Below are 21710 nucleotides of genomic sequence, written 5' to 3'. Positions count from 1 at the left end.
ACCCACACGTTGTATTTCTCACGCGTTGAATTTGCCACGCGTTGTAGCTCCCTCGCGTTATATCGCCGTCGTGTTATATCTCCATCGCGTTATATTACCTACGCGTTGAATTACCCACGCGTTGTATTTCTCATGCGTTGTATTTGCCACGCATTGTATTTTCTACGCGTTGTATTACCCTCGCATTATATCGCCGTCGCGTAATATTACCTACGCGTTGAACTACCCACGCGTTGTATTTCTCACGCGTTGTATTTGCCACGCGTTGTATTTCTCACGCGTTGTATTTTCTACGCGTTGTATTACCCTCGCATTATATCGCCGTCGCGTAATATTACCTACGCGTTGAACTACCCACGCGTTGTATTTCTCACGCGTTGTATTTGCCACGCGTTGTATTTTCTATGCGTTGTAGTTTCCTCGCGTTATATCGCCGTCGCGTTATATTACCTACGCGTTGAACTACCCACGCGTTGTATTTCTCACGCGTTGTATTTGCCACGCGTTGTATTTTCTACGCGTTCTATTACCCTCGCGTTATATCGCCGTCGCGTTCTATCACCCTCACGTTATATCACCCTTGCGTTATATTACCTATGCGTTGTACTACTCACACGCTGTAATTCTCACGCGTTAAATTTCTCACGCATTAAATTAGCCATGTATTATATCACCCTCGCGTTATATCACCGACGCGGCGTACTACCCTCGCGTTATATCACCGACGCGTTGTATTACCTACGCGTAATGCTGCTGACGCATTATACTACTTATGCGTTCTATTACTTGCATATTGCATTAGCCATGTGTTGTACTATCAGTGTAGTACCTCGCGCTATATCACCGCGTGTTATATTACCGTGCTCTATGCTATTTTACTACATAGAAAAATATATAATATCCGCTTTAAGCGAACTGCTTACAAAATTCATAATCAGTATTCACGATTAAACTGCAACTCAATTAATCGCGACGAAATAGAACCTAAAATATATCGTGTAGATATTAAAACAATACGTAGTTTCGATAGGACTTAAAACGAGCACGTTTCCATCCTCTCTTTCATTTTCTGCAACCTCGATAATTTTCAACTAGATTACTTTACTATGTTCACGAATGATTTTTGCATCGTCTGTCTCTCTATCTCTCTATCTCTCTTTCTCTCTCATTCTCATACATGACGTTCACGCAATACTGTACTTGTATCGTTTTCAGGTGATCCTATGATAACATCCTCACTGAAGGGTAAGTGACAAACGACAGCTCATACTTTTTTTTCTGTTTCTTTACTTTTCTTTTCTTTGTTTTGCATCTATACCCTCTACCAAACATTGCATAAACGAATGATCCAACGCGAGGATCATCGTTTTTCCTGAATCTTCATCTACCTTTCTAGTACGAGGACAACTGTGGGACGTGGTCTCTCATTTGCATGCGTTTTTTTCTTTGGTTTCCCATTCACCCGCTTTACTCTCTTTCACGCACGCGCGCCTACTATTTAGAAGAAGATATCGAGACGTTCTAACGCGAATATAAATCTGTTACTTAATCATTTTTTCCCGAGGAAATAATTCGACCAAGTCGCGTCAGAACGATGTCGATGATCGAGTAGAAACGAGAGTAGTACAATAAGCCTGCGCACTTAGTTGATCATAGAACGTCCAATTAGGTATAGATAACACTCGTATCGTGATACGTTTTTCGAGTTGTAGTCTAGTAAATAGAACAAAGAATCAAAAGTCATTTTCAACCAAAAAATTTTCATAACTTATCTATTTCATTCGATTACCAAATAGGGAACACATTAACTCTCTAAATTAACACGTGTGTGTGTTTTTGAATGGTTTCCCAAATAATCAAGTTCTAATAATTTTAAGATGCCTAAGTTAACTAAATTTAAGAATCTTAAATAGTAAAAAAATTCGAAAATGTTCATACGTGAATTTATTTTCCTAACGTCTGATATCGATTCAATAAGATCGAGGTTCTCGTGGTGGCGGATGTAAACGGGATTGACTGGACAAAAGCTGTTTAATATGTACATTAATTCACTGCGTTTCATCGTCAATAATTTATAAGACCCGAAGCTATTAATTACGCATCATGATCGCAAGTATGCCGAGAAGCTGCGATTGCTTACGTATTATATTACACTCAGATGGGTCTAGAACCTCTCTCCTATAGAAAATTCCTCGAAATACAAACAATGCGATTTTTCAGTTAATATCTTTCCGACCCGGAGTTTCATTCATTGTGTGGTAATCTTACTTGTCACTTACGAAGTGTACGTCTTTGGTATTCTGCGTTTGAGATTTTGGGACTTTTTTGGGTTTGAGATTTTGACGTTTTTGGGACTTTTCAAGGTGGGGTTCTGGGAGTTTGAGATGTTGGGAGGAGGAATTTTGGGACTCAAGGAAGTTTGTATGATGGGAATTTGGGGTGAGGGACTTTGGGAAGGTGTGAGGTGGGGATTTTGGGACTTATGGACTGTGCAAGGTGGGAATTTTGGGACTTATGACGTTTTGAGTAGTGAGAATTTGGGGGGTGAGGAGTTTGGGATGGTGGGAGGATGGAATTTTGGGAATTTGGGTGGGTGGCACTTTGGGAGGATGGAATTTTGGGACTTATGAAATTTTGCATGATGGGAATTTGGGGTTTTGGGACTTTGGGGTTGTGGAAAGTGGGAATTTTGGGACTTAGAACGTTGTGAATAGTGGGAATTTGGAATTTTGGCACTTTGGGACCTTGGGAGCGTAGAATTTTGGGACTTATGAGATTTTGTATGATGGGAATTTGGGGTTTGGGACTTCAGGACTGTGCAAGATGGGAATTTTGGGACTTAGAACGTTGTGAATAGTGGGAATTTGGAATCTTGGGACTTTGGGACTTTGGGAGGGTGGAATTTTGGGACTTATGAGATTTTACATGATGAGATTTTGGGGTTTGGGACTTCAGGACTGTGCAAGATGGGAATTTTGGGACTTAGAACGTTGTGAATAGTGGGAATTTGGAATCTTGGGACTTTGGGACTTTGGGAGGGTGGAATTTTGGGACTTATGAGATTTTACATGATGAGATTTTGGGGTTTGGGACTTCAGGACTGTGCAAGATGGGAATTTTGGGACTTAGAACGTTGTGAATAGTGGAAATTTGGAATTTTTGCACTTTGGGACCTTGAGAGGGTGGAATTTTGGGACTTATGAGATTTTACATGATGGGAATTTGGGGTTTTTGGACTTTGGGGTTGTGGAAAGTGGGAACTTTGGGTCTTAGAACATTATGAATAGTGGGAATTTGGAATCTTGGGACTTTGGGACCTTGGGAGGATGGAATTTTGGGACTCATGAAATTTTGCACGATGGGAATTTGAGGTTTGAGACTTTGGGATTGTGGAAATTGTGAATTTTGGGTCTTAGAACATTGTGAATAGTGGGAATTTGGAATCTTGGGACTTTGGGACTTTGGGAGCGTGGAATTTTGGGACTTATGAAATTTTACATGATGAGAATTTGGAGTTTTGGGACTTTGGGTCTCTGTAAGGTATGAATTTTGGGACTTAGGACATCTCTGATGATAGCAATTTAGTATCTTGGCACTTTGGGACTTTGGTTGAAATTTTGGGACTTAAAAAATTTTGTATGCTGGCAATTGGGGATTTTGGGACTTTGAAGCAGTAGAAGATAGGGATTTTAGGACTCAGAAAATTTTGCACGATGACATTATAGGTTTTTGGGACTTTGGAATATTACAAGGTTGAGATCTTCGAAATTAAAAAGTTTTGCACGATAGCAATTATTTATTGCAAAACTTGTAAACTTCAGGATATTACAATTTTGATTAATTTCAACATTGGAAGATTGAAATTCTAAGATTAAATTTTGAACGATAGCACTTTGATTTTGCAACTCCATAACCTTATAACATCAAGATCTTACAATCTCTTGATACACATATGAAGATTTAAAAATTGCAAAAGATGTACAAATAGCAAAATTAAAAAAATTATAGATATACAGTCCCGAAATCGCAAATCTGAAAAAGCCCATAATACAGAAATTAAACCCACACCTCATCTAAAAATTTGCAAAGATTCGAAGAGTCGAAGAAGCGTGCAAGTCTTCCAATAGAATATAAAGCGCATAAGATGAATTTTCCCCGGACATAATCCACAAAGACATAAACGAAGGCAATCGATGCCAGTTCGTTGTACACATATCGAATGGCATGGATTACGCGTTAAAACGTCCTCCTCGTGATCGCATCGTACGATCGCTTTACTTATTTCTACGGCGTCGATCTCTTCTCGTTTCACCGACAACATCACCGTTCTTACATTTTATCTGGCAAGATGTGGCAATGCCGTGTTATGGCCTAGCCTGGCTGACGTTATGGAAGGATAATCCCATGCGGTCGACGTTTGGTCTCAGATTTCGCAGCCAGACCATAATCTGGTCTCGAGGGGAAACGAGACGAAACCTGGACACCGACTATCCTCCTTCCTCCTCGTCGACTTGCTTACTTCCACAAAAATTCTCTAATACTTCAGAAATTAACGATACGCGATAGGATTACCTTCATCCTCGTGTGATGGTTACACGTTTAGGATTATGCAAGGATATCCTTAAATTTGTCTACACTTTCAAATTTATGAGATCACATATTTTGGTCGAGAGACCGTCAATTGCCCCCCTTAATTATTTACTTTAGATTACTATTAAACCTTCGAGATTACTAATAAGGCAAAGATAACATTAATAAGTCATAGTAACGCGAAGATACACGATAGAAATTTAACGAGCGGTTTCCACTGTTCACGCATCTTTCCACCCTATTATTTAAACGGTTTTCCTATCGTCGTTACGACAGGGCGGCTCGTTAACGTGAACGTATAATTACGCTCGATAATAATAACAGCGTATCGATAGCGTATTCTCGTTTCTCCGTTAAACTTGATCGTTTCATCAGGACTGTTTGCGCGTGTACGCCAAGAATGCGGGTCGAGGCAGCTGATTTCTTGGGACACCATCGCCTCGGGATTTTCTCCATTATTTTGATTAAGAACGTCTGATAATCCGATGCGAGACGTCGCAATTATCCATGCTCAACATTTCTAATCGGAATGATTATTCTTGATGTTGTTTGTTTCGTGCTGGGAATATCAACGAGTTGGTCTTTTTAGTGAGAGGTGCGCGGAGTGAGATTTTAGAGAGATGAGGTGAGAGAAAGGGAGTGCATTAGAAGATATAGGGATGTGGAGACATGGGATGACGGATTTGAGGATGTAGCAATTTGGAGACATAGGAAGATGGGGATATGACAATTTAGGGATGCGACAATTTGGGGATGTGACAGTTTGGGAATGTGACAAGTTTGGAATATGACAATTTGGGGACATAGGAATTTGAGGACGTAGGAAGTTGGGGACATAGGAATTTGGGGACGTAGGAAGTTAGGACATCGGAATTTGGGGGCGTAGCAATTTGGGGACGTGGCGATTTGGGGACGTTGGAAGTTGGGGACGTGGCGATTTGGGGGCGTAGCAATTTGGGGACGTTGGAAGTTGGGGACGTGGCGATTTGGGGGCGTAGCAATTTGGGGACGTGGCGATTTGGGGACGTTGGAAGTTGGGGACGTGGCGATTTGGGGGCGTAGCAATTTGGGGACGTGGCGATTTGGGGGCGTAGCAATTTGGGGACGTGGCGATTTGGGGACGTTGGAAGTTGGGGACGTGGCGATTTGGGGGCGTAGCAATTTGGGGACGTTGAAAGTTGGGGACGTGGCGATTTGGGGACGTTGGAAGTTGGGGACGTGGCGATTTGGGGGCGTAGCAATTTGGGGACGTGGCGATTTGGGGGCGTAGCAATTTGGGGACGTGGCGATTTGGGGACGTGGCGATTTGGGGACGTTGGAAGTTGGGGATGTGGCGATTTGGGGGCGTAGCAATTTGGGGACGTGGCGATTTGGGGGCGTAGCAATTTGGGGACGTGGCGATTTGGGGGCGTAGCAATTTGGGGACGTGGCGATTTGGGGACGTTGGAAGTTGGGGACGTGGCGATTTGGGGGCGTAGCAATTTGGGGACGTTGAAAGTTGGGGACGTGGCGATTTGGGGACGTTGGAAGTTGGGGACGTGGCGATTTGGGGGCGTAGCAATTTGGGGACGTGGCGATTTGGGGGCGTAGCAATTTGGGGACGTGGCGATTTGGGGACGTTGGAAGTTGGGGACGTGGCGATTTGGGGGCGTAGCAATTTGGGGACGTTGAAAGTTGGGGACGTGGCGATTTGGGGACGTTGGAAGTTGGGGACGTGGCGATTTGGGGGCGTAGCAATTTGGGGACGTGGCGATTTGGGGGCGTAGCAATTTGGGGATGTGGCGATTTGGGGACGTGGCGATTTGGGGACGTTGGAAGTTGGGGATGTGGCGATTTGGGGGCGTAGCAATTTGGGGACGTGGCGATTTGGGGGCGTAGCAATTTGGGGACGTGGCGATTTGGGGGCGTAGCAATTTGGGGACGTGGCGATTTGGGGACGTTGGAAGTTGGGGACGTGGCGATTTGGGGACGTTGGAAGTTGGGGACGTGGCGATTTGGGGGCGTAGCAATTTGGGGACGTTGAAAGTTGGGGACGTGGCGATTTGGGGACGTTGGAAGTTGGGGACGTGGCGATTTGGGGGCGTAGCAATTTGGGGACGTGGCGATTTGGGGACGTGGCGATTTGGGGACGTGGCGATTTGGGGACGTTGGAAGTTGGGGATGTGGCGATTTGGGGGCGTAGCAATTTGGGGACGTTGGAAGTTGGGGACGTTGGAAGTTGGGGACGTGGCGATTTGGGGACGTTGGAAGTTGGGGACGTGGCGATTTGGGGGCGTAGCAATTTGGGGACGTGGCGATTTGGGGACGTTGGAAGTTGGGGATGTGGCGATTTGGGGGCGTAGTAATTTGGGAACGTGGCGATTTGGGGACGTTGGAAGTTGGGGACGTAGGAACTTAGAGACGTGGAAGCTTGGAGGTGTAGAGATCTGGGGACGTAGGAATTTGAAGAAGTAGGGATTTGAGAATATAGAGATCTGGAAATATATCAAAATTAACCCAAAAATAACTCCCAAAGAAGCTTCTATCACATCTATATTACTACAGATCTTAAATCTATGTCTCCAAAAGTGAACCTAGAACTTAGAACCTCAACAGAAATAACATACCAAGATTTCAATGTCCGTATCAAGAAAAGAATTACCCACATCTAATATATTAAATTAAATTGAACAAAATTACTACAGTAATCAGCTATTTCGTAGTAACAATGATACCAATTTTATTCACCCGCAAAAAACATCTATTCGTTGCACTTTCTCCAAACCTTCATTCTCCACTGTTTGTCCGACAAATTCAAAATCCACACCACTTACACGTTCTTCCGATCCGGTGTTCCAGCTGAGCGTGAAATCGGAAATTCTCTTCCAGATGAGTCAGCATCTTCCGTGTAGAAACGATTCGCGAATCCATCATTCGTATCTGTTCTTTCGCGCTGCACCGTCTGCCAAAACGTTCGTTAACGGACTGGTAACTTAACTCTCTCATTTCTTAAAATCCAGAATCGCAAGAATATTTTATAAACACCTGCGAACCAGTCTGTTCTCACATATTAACGAATATGTGAGAATATGTCCGTTTTTAAAGTCAACCTTAGAAAGTTTATAATTTAAAAAATAAAAGTCCTGTTTTGCTTTCTAATATTTCCCACGTGTGGTTATTTTGTTACATAACCCTTCTAACATCCCCAGAAATCAAACGGTAAAATAATTTTGTGTCTCAAAATTCAACCAAGTGAACCGTTAATCGATGAAAGAGTAACGAACGGAGAACACCGCGAATTGACCGATTTCTTATTTTTGTCAGTCGCGTACGAAAGGTCAAGAGACGATGCTTCGTTAACGAAGATCGCGTCGCGAGAGAGGCGAAACAATCAATTAATTTTTCCACGTAATCGCGGTCACACCAGTAATGGCCAGCCTCGTTACGCACACTCGAGGTAAACTCGTTAGCGTTCGACTTGGAGAGGCTTATAATTATAATCAATCACCGTTGCACCGGTTCAAATAAAAATCACTCCGACAGCCGGGGGATGAATAAATTTATTATGTAATCGGGTTGAAAATATTTTTGTTGCCCGGTTACGCAACTGTGCGATACCGTTCGATACCGAGAAATGGTAATTGCTGGCAACGCGTGAGAGACGATATCTCTCCTTGTATCGCCGACACTATTTGTCATTAATTTCCCTTCGGGTTTTAGTATATTCTGAATTATGCTCAGATCAGGTTTTAGAAACCTGATAATTTATGTGGGATTCGAGACTTTGCCAAATTTATTGGGGACAGTTGAGAAATTTAAGATTTAGGAATTTTTGAGAAATTTAGGAATTTTAGGAGAGTTTAGGAATTTCTAGGGGAATTTAGGAAGTTTGGGGGAATTTAGGGAATTTAGAATATGGGGCATTTCGGGAGTGGGAATTTGAAATCTGACGAATTTTGAAATTTGGGTAATTTTGGAATTTGGGGAATTTTAGAATTTTGGAATCTGGGGAATTTTAGAATTTGGGGAATTTAGAATCTGGGGAATTTTGGAATTGAGAATTTGGAATTTGGGGAATTTTGGAATCTGGGGAGAGTAGAATTAGGGGAATTTAGAATCTGGGGAATTTTGGAATTGGAAATTTGGAATTTGGGAGATTTTAGAATTTGGGTAATTTTGGAATTTGGGGAATTTAGAATCTGGGGAATTTTGGAATTGAGAATTTGGAATTTGGGGAATTTAGGAATCTGGGGAGTGTAGAATTTGGGGAATTTAGAATTTGGGGAATTTTGGAATTGGGAATTTGGAATTTGGGAGATTTTAGAATTTCGGTAATTTTGTAATCTGGGGAATTTTGGAATTTGGGGAATGTAGAATTTGGGGAATGTAGAATTTGGGGAATTTAGAATCTGGGGAATTTTGGAATTAGGAATTTGAAATCTGGGGAATTTTGGAATTCGGGGAATGTAGAACTTGGAGAATTTAGAGTCTGGGGAATTTTGGAATTGGGAATTTGGAATTTGGGGGATTTTAGAATTTAGGGAATTTTGGAATCTGGGGAATGTAGAATTTGGGGAATTTTGGAATTGGGAATTTGGAATTTGGGAGATTTTAGAATTTAGGTAATCCTGTAATCTGGGGAATTTTGGAATTTGGGGAATGTAGAATTTGGAGAATTTAGAATTTGGGGAATTTTGGAATTGGGAATTTGGAATTTGGAGGATTTTAGAATTTAGGGATTTTTGGAATCTGGGAAATGTAGAATTTGGGGAATTTAGAATTTGGTGAATTTTGGAATTGGGAATTTGGAATTTGGGAGATTTTAGAATTTAGGTAATCCTGTAATCTGGGGAATTTTGGAATTTGGGGAATGTAGAATTTGGAGAATTTAGAATTTGGGGAATTTTGGAATTGGGAATTTGGAATTTGGGGGATTTTAGAATTTAGGGAATTTTGGAATCTGGGAAATGTAGAATTTGGGGAATTTAGAATCTGGGGAATTTTGGAATTGGGTATTTGGAATTTGGGGGATTTTAGAATTTAGGGAATTTTGGATTCTGGGGAATGTAGAATCTGGGGAATTTTTGAATTTGGTGTTTCTATATTTTTTTTATAAAAGTCTGTGTTCAATGATTTTGCAGTAAGTTATTGCAGGATTACAATTCCATTGACAACAAATTATAATAAATTTCTTTTAACATTAATGATGATCAGTCCTAACATGTTAATCCTTTATGACTTATCAAGTGTGTCAAAACTAATCAGAACTAAAAAAACTTGAAATACGTCAATCTACCATCGACTATGCAAATAAACTAGAACTCCAAATAAAAATTCCACTAAAATTCATCACAAAGAAACTCGAAGCAAGGGTTAAGATACACGTGTGGAACAAAAATTCGCATAATTCGACACGTTCTCGAAGAAGAAATAAAAGTAAGGAAAATTTGGAGGTCACCGGTACAGGTATTCACCAGGAAGTGTCTAACGCGCGCAAAAAAGAGAAAGAGAACGTAGAACTCGTCTAACGGGTGTCCAGAAGAAAGCGGTCCCATTTCGGCCGTTCTGCTTTTGCTGTGGCCAACTTAACGAAAATTTGGCCCTTTCAAACGAGAAAAACGAAGAAAAAGAACGGTCGAACGGTTCCGCTGGCACGGTGGGGAACGGAGGGACACATTTCACTAGGAGGAGAAAGTGACTTGCCGAAAGTTGTCGTTTTTACGTCACGTGGCCCACTGATTCAATCTTGGCGAATATCGTTAGCTACGGACACGGAGATTCAGGAGCGGTTTTATCACAGACAAAAATCGCGAAATAATATTTATAATATATTATTTTAAAGCTTGAACTCTGTAGAAAATTATTTCATTAATTATGAGTTTCATGTAGTTGTAAAAAAGAGTTCTAATGGTTTAGTATGAATTAATTTTTCATCATGAAGCAATGATCAACAAGTAAAAAATCTAACGTAACTTCATGACAGAAAAGTATTAGCAAACAGTACATATTTTATATTAATAAGAGCTTCAGATGTGAAGAAAATGATGATGTAAATCCTTCGTGAAGTCTGAGTTTATTAAATAATTTTTATTCGGTTCTTAAAGACGCGAACAAGAAGTTCTTTATCATAGAATAATAAGATAACGTGTACTTTTGAGGAACACAGAGTGCCATTCATAGAGTCCGAAAATATGTGAAGACAAAGGAGAAAGTAATTTATGTCTGTCTGTAAGTGGAACAACCTTCTCTAAAAATAGAATTTTGCTCTTAACTATGATTCAATCAATTTTACACGTAATTCTTGACATCAAATTATTTCAAACGAACCGTAAAATATTCAAGTCGATTAATTACCAAATTTGTAATTTTGAGATAAACTATCTGGAGCTATAAGCACTCTGTGGTTTTGTTTTTAAAAAAATGCAAAAAGAATAGATTTTTATCTGGGCATGTTGAATGTTACTTTCATTAGACAGAGTCGTCCCGATAATTTCACAGCTGACGAACAGATGTTGTCGCGAAACTATAAACGAATCGCGAAAGAGAACGTCTGTGTGCTTTACCGCCACCTGACAATTAAAGAACAACGAAACGAGCACGTGCTATCGTTAGGCTAATAAAACGTTGACGATCAAACGTCGAGTACAAATGGATTTTCTTGAATAAATACTCGGGAGAAAAAGAAACATAGAGGTGGTGCAAGTTTCAGAACATGAAATTTATAATTTTCCAAATTTTTAATGTATCAGGTAAATGGGTACTCAAGTTTGCACCCGGAGTACATGTCTCGGTTTGTTGGTCAGACAAGTAGATAGAAACAGAACAGAGGTAAACATCGGTCCAATTTATCATAGATCTAAACCTGTACCACAGACCTCAAAATTTGCTACGAATCTTTCATCTTTCTGAGATCAACTAAATTCTGCAGCAAATTCTACACATGTACACTTACCTTAAGTGTACCAATTTGAAGATAGTCGTTGAAAAGTGTAAGAGAGCATGTATGAACTAGGAGATAAATGTGTAACCAAATGTGTACCCAGTATGTTGATGTAAAGTTAACCTTCACTCTTCTGATCAGACAAGTAGATCCAGACAGAACATAGGCAAAACTTGGTCCAATTTAAGATAAATCTGAACCTGTACAGATCTCCAAATTTTGCTTCGAATCTTCTTTCTCTCATCAAGAACCCCTCAAATTCCATTGCTATGCTACCAAATTCCATCAAATTCACATGTACACCTCTTAAGAGATGTTAGGACATCCACCAATTTTCATACCAGTACCCTCTGAAAATTGTAAGAGAACACGAACCACAACATGTCGTAGAAATCCTTAGATCCCCAAATTTCGCTAGATTCCCCAATTTCCCTAAATCCAAAAATCCCTAGATCCCGAATTCTCTAAGTCCCCAAATCCCTAGATCCCCAAATTTCCCTAGATTCCCAAATTTTCCTAAATCCCCAAATCTCTAGATTCCGAAATCCCTAAATCCCGAAATCCCTAGATCCCCAAATTTTCCTCGAATCCCAAATTTCCCTAAATCCCCAAATCTCTAGATTCCGAAATCTCTAGATTCCCCAATTTCCCTAAATCCCCAAATCCCTAGATCTCGAATTCTCTAAGTCCCCAAATCCCCAGATCCCCAAACTTCCCTAGATTCCCAAATTTTCTTAAATCCCCAAATCCCTAAATTCCGAAATCTCTAAATTCCGAAATCCCTACATCCCCAAATTTCCCTAGATTCCCAAATTTTCCTAAATCCCCAAATCTCTAGATTCCGAAATCTCTAAATCCCGAAATCCCTACATCCCCAAATCTCCCTAGAATCCCAAATATGCCGTAAAATTGACCTTTGATCCCCCGATCAGACAAGTAGATCCAGACAGAACAGAAGTAAACCTCGCCCCAATTTACGATAGATCCGAACCTTGTACAGTCCTCCAAATTTTCCTTCGAATCTTCCCTCCCTCATCACCTAACTCTCTCTCAACACCCCAAATTCCATCACCTAACCTACGCTACCAAATTCTCTCAAATTCACAATACATCCTAACCTCCACCAATCTTCATACCAATACCCTCTGAAAATTGTAAGAGAACGCGAACCACAACATGTCTCGATCGCCATAAAATTGACCTTTGATCTCCCGATCAGACAAGTAGATTCAGACAAAACAGAAGTAAACCTCGCCCCAATTTACGATAGATCCGAACCTTGTACAGTCCTCCAAATTTTCCTTAGAATCTTCCCTCCCTCATCACCTAACTCTCTCTCAACACCCCAAATTCCATCACCTAACCTCCGCTACCAAATTCTCTCAAATTCACAAGTACATCCTAACCTCCACCAATCTTCATACCAATACCCTCTGAAAATTGTAAGAGAACACGAACATGTCCCGCCGTAAAATTAACCTTCGATCCGACCAGACGAGTAGTTAGAGACAGAGGTAAAAATTGGTCCAATTTACGATAGATCCGAAGTTGATTACGAAATATCGTGATCGCGTGGTTGGTAAATCAGTGGAACAACATCGCCCCTTCTTTCTCTTGGCTCATGATACAGGGAGTGAAAGGAAGCTACAGGATCAACAGGTTGTCTCGATTCCCATTTCGCGTAGCATCGTTAGATTGTAGCAACAGTTTAACCTTTAGCCGGGAAACGAAAGCGTCTTTGCCTCGCATCGAGATCTCCGGCCTCGTTCGATATAAATGGAGACACCTTGTTAACATCTCCTACATTATTATTACGTTACTTCGCTTTTTACTCTTATTCAGGCTGTGTTACGTTGGTTATTAAATAAGATGAATGTTTAAGAGAGAAAATCGGTCTTTGAGGAAACTTCTTTTATGATGGAATGATGGTGTCATGGTTGATTTGTGTAATTGGAACAATTTGGACAATTGGGATTTAGGGTCCATTTATTGTACATTTGGAGTAGGGTGAGCTAAACTTTTGGGATGTGGACTTGTGGATTTATAAATCTGGAGTATAGGAACTTGGCGAGGACCTTGAGAGATCTAGGATCTGAGATCTAAGAACTTGAGGATATAAAAACTTGAGAGCGTAGAAATTTGACGATCTGGAAACCCAATCCGAGAACTTGTGGATTTATGAACCTGAAGCCTAGGAACTTAGCTTTCTAAAAACTCGAGGACCTGACACTCCTAGTACTTGGAAGACCAAAAATGTTTAAACCCACTTTGAGACTGAAAGTGATCCATCGATCCTAAATAAAATGTCCTACCACGTGTATCGATATAGGAAAATTCTGCTGGAAAATTTTCAACGTCTATGAATCATCCGCCACGTACCGTGTTAATTAGCGCAATTAAATGTAGCTAGCAGCCGTCGCTGATGGCAGAAGATAACAGTTAAGGATTGCGAGCATATTTTGAGTCGCGATGATTAAACGAACTCGGGTATAATAAAAAATGGTGCGCGTATCGGTACGTGGGCGAGGAGTAGGAAGAAGCGTACTCGAAAAGGAAGAAAAAGGAGCGAAAGAAGGATGACGAAGGAGGAGAAAGGAATCCTTCCGTGACCCGTACGGAGTTGCTGCCTCCTTGTGGTTTCCGCGTTCACACAACAGGCATCGCGTTTTACGGTACGGGACCGGTTCACGGTGATTCAGAGCTTTATGCTTGTTCCACCAGAATTAACGTCGGTGTCTTCCCTCCTCCGTTGCTTTTTTTCCCTTTCTCCTCGGAGAGCAGTCAGGGAGCAAACCGAGAGAAAGGTCGTCGATGCGAATGAAAATGAAACGGGAACTCTTCCAAGAAATCGTCCGACAAACTGCCTACACTGAATAAATCCTCTACACTCCACTTTAATCCGTCGCTTTTATTTATTCAATGAAAGTTAATTACTCTCTACGCCCGGACACTTCAGTATTTTTCGATGGAAACTTTTTAGGTATGGTTTAAGAATTCGGGATGTGGTGATTTCGATCTACCATTGGTGATTTGGGGATCTGGGGATTTTGGGATATAGGAACTTGGGAAGCTAGGAATTCTGGGTTTTAGGAATTTTGGGATTTTGAGATCTAGGGAAATTTGGGAAGTAGGAAAATTTGGGAAACTATGGAAATTTAGGGATTTATGGAAATTTGGGGATCTAGGAAAATTTGAGAATCTAGAGAAATTTGGAATCTGGGGATTTCGGAATCTAGGGATTTGGGGATTTAGAGAAATTTGGAACTCTAGGGATTTCGGGATCTGGAGATTTCGGAATCTAGGGATTCGGGGATTTAGGGAAATTTGGGAATCTAGGGATTTCGGGATCTAGAGATTTGGGGATTTAGGGAAATTTGGGAATCTAGGGATTTCGGGATCTAGAGATTTGGGGATTTAGAGAAATTTGGGATTCTAGGAAGATTTGGGGATGTAGGGATTTCGGCATTTAGAGATTTCGGAATTTAGGGATTTGGGGATTTAAGAAAATTTGGGAATCTAGGGAAATTTGGGGATCTAGGGATTTCGGGATCTAGAGATTTGGGGATTTAGGGAAATTTGGGATTCTAGGAAGATTTGGGGATGTAGGGATTTCGAGATTTCGAGATTTCGGAATTTAGGGATTTGGGGATTTAAGAAAATTTGGGAATCTAGGGAAATTTGGGGATCTGGGGATTTGGGGACTTAGAGAATTCGGGATCTAGGGATTTGGGGATTTAGGGAAATTGGGGAATCTAGAGATTTCGGAATCTAGAGATTTGGGGATTTAGGGAAATTTGGGATTCTAGGAAGATTTGGGGATCTAGGGATTTCGGGATTTAGAGATTTCGGAATCTAGAGATTTGGGGATTTAGGAAAATTTGGGAATCTAGAGAAATTTGGGGATCTAGGGATTTGGGGACTTAGAGAATTCGGGATCTAGGGATTTAGGGAAATTGGGGAATCTAGGGAAATTTGGGGGTCTAGGAATTTCAGTATCTATGGATTCGGGGATCCAGGGACTCGATTTTGCAGAAACTCGGAAATCTAGGGTCTCACTGATTTAGAAACTCGGGAATCTAGGAACTCAGACTTGTAGAAACTAGGGAATCTCTGGATTCGACAATTTGTAATTCAAACATATAGTAATTTGGGGTTCCAGGAATTTGTGCCTCTAGAAACTCCAGAGATCTAACAATTGAAGATCTCAACTCGAAAATATAGAAATTTAAGAATCTAGAAAGAAATTTAGAACTAAAAAATTTTCCAAAGTATCATAATCTAAAAAATTACGCGATTGCTTGTGATTTAATATGCAAGAGCCCAAGAGATCCAGAGATTCATGAGTCTAGAAATAACGAAGTAGGTGTTAAAAGTTCCGAGGCACATTAGAATCTTTCTTGAGGAACAGCGAGGAACTCTCTCTGCCCCACTCAAGACAGAAACCACTCTTGTCCCCACCAGAACGTTTTGCGTCGCGGTATTTCGCCACTTTCGATTTTACACAGCGAGTACGCTCGTTCCGTTACCGTTAATTTCATGGATCGGTCACGATCGAATCACGCACCAGGAAGTGGGTCGATCCGACGTAGAAAACGGGGACGAGTCGTGTGTCTCGGTCCTCTAGTCGTTCCAATTTCCCTTTTTTTTTCTTTCCTTCTAATCGCTGTCGTCTCCTTTGATGTGCGAATCGAGTCATCGAAACGGAAAGTCGTTTTATCGAGTTTCTTTTATACGGGTAGAAAGTTATGCTTGATGTTGAGTCAAGGTTATATTTAACCCTTATTTTTATTCACAAAATGTACAAAATAAAAGACTATTAATATTGTACTTCAACATTATGTATTCTTGTATGTGAACATGAAAGAATTGTGTTTTAATATTGAAGTTATTCAGTGAAGTTTTGAAGGAGGAAATAATTCGTTGTTATTTATTGTTTGCGATAGTGTAGGAATGTGCAGATATATTTTTTTATAAAGTTAAGGAAGTCGACCAACGAAGAGTCGAGAAGAATCATCGTTGAAAAATTGACCTTACTTCAGCAAAATTAATCCGAAGACCTAAAAATTGACCAATCCAGAAAAAGCAGCGGACCGAATGGGACGTAGTGATAGCGTAAGAAGCTATCAGGGGTTTCACCGTCTCCAACGTGGAAGCCTTTTCGCACCTCTAAAAATCGAAGCCAATTGCTCGTTGGTTACCGTTGCCCTATCGCTCGACCACGAAGTTACGAAAAATTCAAAGACACAACCCCTTCATCCACCATTCAAATATTAATCTCAAACACATGATTCTTCAAATACTGAGCTTCAAATTTTCTGCAGCTTCAACCAAGTCCTAATTGTATCATTTTCTTAGGTTCAAACTTTGACTACTTCTAAATATTCCTTGGATTAATCCTTTTAAAGTTTCTTAAGTTCCTAGATTTTCTAGGTTCTGATTTTAACTAGGTTTATATTTTATGTCAGTTCAAACTCCTAGCTTCAAATTTCCTTAAGGCTGTAGGCTCCTTACGGAGTCAGATTTTGTTCAGAAGATGTATCAGATTTTGTAGAAGATTAACCCTAAGAAGGTTCGACCAAAGATTCCTGAAAGTAGAGGAATCCAGGCTTCAAGATTCATCTAACTTCCCCAGAATTCCTCAAATAATATTTCCCAAATCCCTATATTTTCCTCAGATCCGAAAGTCCTCGAACAATAAGGTATATATAAAATATAGGAAGCGAATAAGCGGAATCTCGCGTAACAGTCTTCAAAGTCGTCGATCATGGTAGGGGTTGTCGTGGTGGGGTGTGGAGGCGGGTAAAAGCGGATGTTTGGCGAGCGCGAAAGAGACCGCTCCGGAGGATCGCGACGGAGGAGAGGGCAGATACGTGCACGCGCGAGAGAAACGATTGAAAACGAGTAGGGGGACCAGAAGTAGGAGAGGGAAGAAAGAGAGAGAGAGGCAAGCGTACCGCGAACGTTTGAGCCGCGACTTCAGTGTCTTTCCGGACGCCACGGGTTCTCGGCACGCACGATTTTTCCCTATTTTCCCCTCTTTTTTCTCTCTGTCTACCTGTCCGTTTCTCCCTCCACGATTCTCAACCCCCTTTTTCGATCTCGGCTCGGCTTGCTCGCTCGCGTTGTCTCTCCTGTTCGGAACTCGGTTCCAGGACTCGGTCGTCGGGGCGCGCGATCGTTTGATCCCCCACCGTCAGGAAGGCGGCCAGAGGAGCCAATAGCGGCACCGCTTCCGGCTACGGCGACGGCCCAATGGGCGAACACCGACCGCGGATCGACGCCGACGATCTGGCTGATTTTGACAGTCGACACACGACCACGGCGGCATCGTGCTGCTCCTCTCGACCGCGCGTGTCTTTCCGCACCAGCTCCTCGGAGGGCTCGCTGCTCGTCGTTTAACGTCGTCGTGCCTCCGGAGTGGTAGCTGTTATTTAGCCGGCGAAGAGAGAGAGAGCGAGGAGCCAGTTTGGATTTCGAAGGTGTCGGTTCTCTCTCTCCCTCTCTTCCGGGCTCCTTCGCGACGGAGTGTTACGTGTGCCAGATGCAGGGACACAGAAACAGTGGCAGGAATTTAGCCTCGGTGGTGATGATCGGTTTCGTTTGAGAACCAACTGAGAGAGAAAGAGAGAGGAAAGTGAAAGTTGTTCGGATAAAAGTCGGTTGAAAGAACGATCTCGAGGAGAGCAACGCTAACCAGGCGAGACTTAAATGCTGGTGTGAGAGAAACCGATGAGCTGCGCTATGGAGTATCAGCAATTGGCGCCACCGCCGGTACCCAGCGTGTTGCACCAAGCGCACCACCATCAGCAGCAACCGCAACACCAGCAACCGGTGCAACCGCCCCATCCCCATATCGTGGTCGCGCCGGCGCACCAGCAACAACCCCAACAACCACCGCCCCCACAGTTACCGCCCACCTCGCACGGACACCAGGTGCACGCGCCGCTTCCGCCTATCCACGACGATAGCACCAGCTCGCGCTGGACACAGTACCAGCATCTATGGAGACAGCATCATGTCTACGTTAATGGTACGAATTCGGATTATCGATCATCTCCTATTTACCTCATCACTGCAGAGGACTGATAGTTCTACTGGCAGAGTAGATAGGTCTTTTAGTGTAGATTCATGTTCCTCTTGGAACTATGTTTTTCTTATGGACTCAAACTTCTGGCTCTACATTTCTACATTTCTTAGGTTAGTTTCTTCTGGAGCTGTATTTAGTCTAGTTAGAGTTGTCAATATGATGTATATTTGCTCTGGACCTACATTGTTTGGGTTCTACTTATTTATCAATTTTGGAGTATTCTCATTTGACCAGATCTCTCAAATCAAGACTTGACCAAGTGCAGATGTCTTGCAAGTTTCAGAGTTTTAAAAATGTAGGAATATGTCTAAGTTTTCTTTGTGACCAGATTTCTGTTAAATCAGGACTTGTCCCAAGTGTAGATGCGTCTCTAGATCCAGAGTTTGAGAAAATAGAGAAATAAATTTCCTTTGTGACCAAATTTCTTCCAAATCAAGATTCGTCCTAGGTGCAGATCCGGAGTCCTCAGAAATGTAGCACTACGTCTGAGTTTCTTTTGTGAGCAAATTTCTCCTAAATCGAAACTTCTCCAAGTGCAGATCTCTTCAGATCCAGACTCCTATAAAATATAGCACTACGTCTGAGTTTCCTTTGTGACCAAATTCTCCTAAATCGAAACTTCTCCCAAGCGCAGATATCTCTTCAGATCCAGAACCCTAAAAAAATTGCACTACGTCTAAATTCCCTTTGTGAGCAAATTTCTCCTAAATCGGAACTTCTCCCAAGTGCAGATCTCTCCAGATCCAGAATCCTACAAAATGTAGCACTATGTCTAAATTCCCTTTATGAGCAAATTTCTCCTAAATCGGAACTTCTCCCAAGTGCAGATCTCTCCAGATCCAGAACCCTAAAAAAATTGCACTACGTCTAACTTCCCTTTGTGACCAAATTTCTCCTAAATCGAAACTTCTCCAAGTGCAGATCTCTCTAGATCCAGAATCCTACAAAATGTAGCACTACGTCTAAATTCCCTTTGTGAGCAAATTTCTCCTAAATCTTCTCCCAAGTGCAGATATCTCTCCAAATCCAAAACCCTAAAAAAAGTACCAATACGTCCAAATTTCTCCTAAATCTTGTCCTAAAACTTCTCCCATCCACAGATATCCCATAGTTTAAAATAAAAAGTATTAACAAGAAAATTTGAAGGATATAGAAAGGGATAAACGCTTCCGTGCACATAAAGATCTATGATCCGAATCGATCCACTGACGACAATATCGACCTTGGTCCCGCGTTAAAAATGACTGGTTTATTCTTTTGTTTTCTAATTGCTCGTCTGCTCGTCGTTAGCACGCACGATCGAAATTACGATTGCGTTTATAAAAGACCGGTTTGAAAGGACAGCAAAACCGCGCTGGTGTTGACGCTCGTGAAGCGTTGCCTCGTGTACACGTGACATGCTTCGACTACGTTTTTGTCACGGGAAGAAACAAGATTTGTTTGTACGATTTTAAAATGACCACATTTCACGATGTTTACGTCACTGACACACATAATATTAAAACGCATGAATATTGATACGCTAACTGTCATGGCGGTTTACCGGTTATCGACGGACCGAGCTTTACCTGATCGTATGTTTAATGAAGAGGGGACTGCATAAGTACTTTTCAAGTGCTTTAATTATTTCTTTTCAGAGATGTGGAGAATATTGGGTTTTTAGAGATTGTTAGCTATTTGCAGATATTGTTAGTTATTTCTAGATATTAGTCATTTGGAAATTATTTTGACCTAAGGATGTCTACTTAATGATATTAGGCTGGGTGTTGTTGATTATTGAATGATTACTGTTTCGTTAGAGATGTTAGGATCTAGGTGTACAGGTGTTAGCCATGATAATTTTAGACCTGGAGGTATTGGAGATTTAAGAATAATTTGTGTAAAAAGATGCTATGAGAGATTAGTAATAGTTTGAAGATCCAAATCCTAACTTGATGGACATGTAACTTGATGGACCTGTAACTTGACGGACCTGTAACTTGATGGACTTGTAACTTGATGGACCTGTAACTTGATGGACCTATAACATGATGGACCTGTAACTTGATGGACCTGTAACTTGATGCACCTGTAACTTGATGGACCTGTAACTTGATGGACCTATAACTTGATGGACCTGTAACTTGATGGACCTATAACTTGATGGACCTATAACATGATAGACCTATAACTTGATGGACCTATAACATAATGAACCTATAACATAATGAACCTATAACATGATGAACCTATAACATGATGAACCTATAACACGATGGACCTGTAACCTGATGGACCTGTAACTTAATGGACCTATAACATGATAGACCTATAAATTGATGAACCTATAACATGATGAACCTATAACATGATGAACCTATAACATGATGAACCTATAACATGATGAACCTATAATATGCTGAACCTATAACATGATGAACCTATAACATGATGAACCTATAACATGATGAACCTATAATATGATGAACCTATACCATGATGAACCTATAACATGATGAACCTATAACATGATGAACCTATAACATGATGAACCTATAACCTGATGGACCTAGAGACACAAGTACCTAAAAATTTCAGAATATACCTAACAGTCAGTATCACTTTTATAACACAGTGCAGTCAGTGGCAGACTATGAAAATATTTGATGGTTCCGGGTTCATTGAATCGCTTATCAAAAGATCTGGGCGACGCAATATATGGAGGGAAATTCGAGTTTATTAGAAAGCGGGAGGAGAATCGTAGAATAAAACGAGAGAGGAGAGTGGAAACGCCGACCCACCTGTTGCTTGCATCAGGTTGCCTACATTTTATCCGTAATTATCGCGGCATCTATCGACTTAGATCATACAGGACTTTCTCCGTTACATTATTCCGTGTACTTGTTTTTAGCTGCAGTTATTATTGCACTGAATTATTTAATACTTCGTTATGAATATACATTGTCTTAGTCCTGCAAATTGCTTAGCTAAAATGCACCTAGCAATCTTCGAGCAGTCCAGCGAAATTATTGCATGAAATAGTAATTTTTGACTCCGTTCGAGAGCGAGTATTTAAATTATGGAGTTAATCCGATATAGGTTATCGGCGTGTTTCGGTATAGCTTTCACGTTATT

At 41.3% G+C, this 21710-nt stretch overlaps 1 protein-coding gene across 3 annotated transcripts in view; it reads left to right on the top strand.

Annotated features, from left to right (window-relative positions):
• LOC100877652 (thyrotroph embryonic factor-like) overlaps positions 1-21710 on the top strand; it is a 109496-nt gene that overhangs the window by 35689 nt on the left and 52097 nt on the right. The window contains exon 2 of one of the 3 annotated variants that reach the window (XM_012284409.2): positions 1216-1245. In XM_012284409.2, coding sequence (XP_012139799.1) covers positions 1216-1245 — 30 coding nt within the window. Of the gene's footprint in view, positions 1-1215; positions 1246-17487; positions 18540-21710 lie in introns of those variants that run through there. The other 2 variants (XM_012284408.2, XM_076534406.1) reach the window with 2 other exon arrangements.

The sequence above is a fragment of the Megachile rotundata genome, chromosome 8 (genome assembly GCF_050947335.1).
Source record: "Megachile rotundata isolate GNS110a chromosome 8, iyMegRotu1, whole genome shotgun sequence".
In the NCBI taxonomy this organism is placed as follows: Eukaryota; Metazoa; Arthropoda; class Insecta; order Hymenoptera; family Megachilidae; genus Megachile; species Megachile rotundata.
Note: the sequence above shows the minus strand (reverse complement) of the source record. Positions and strands in the feature narration are given on the sequence as shown.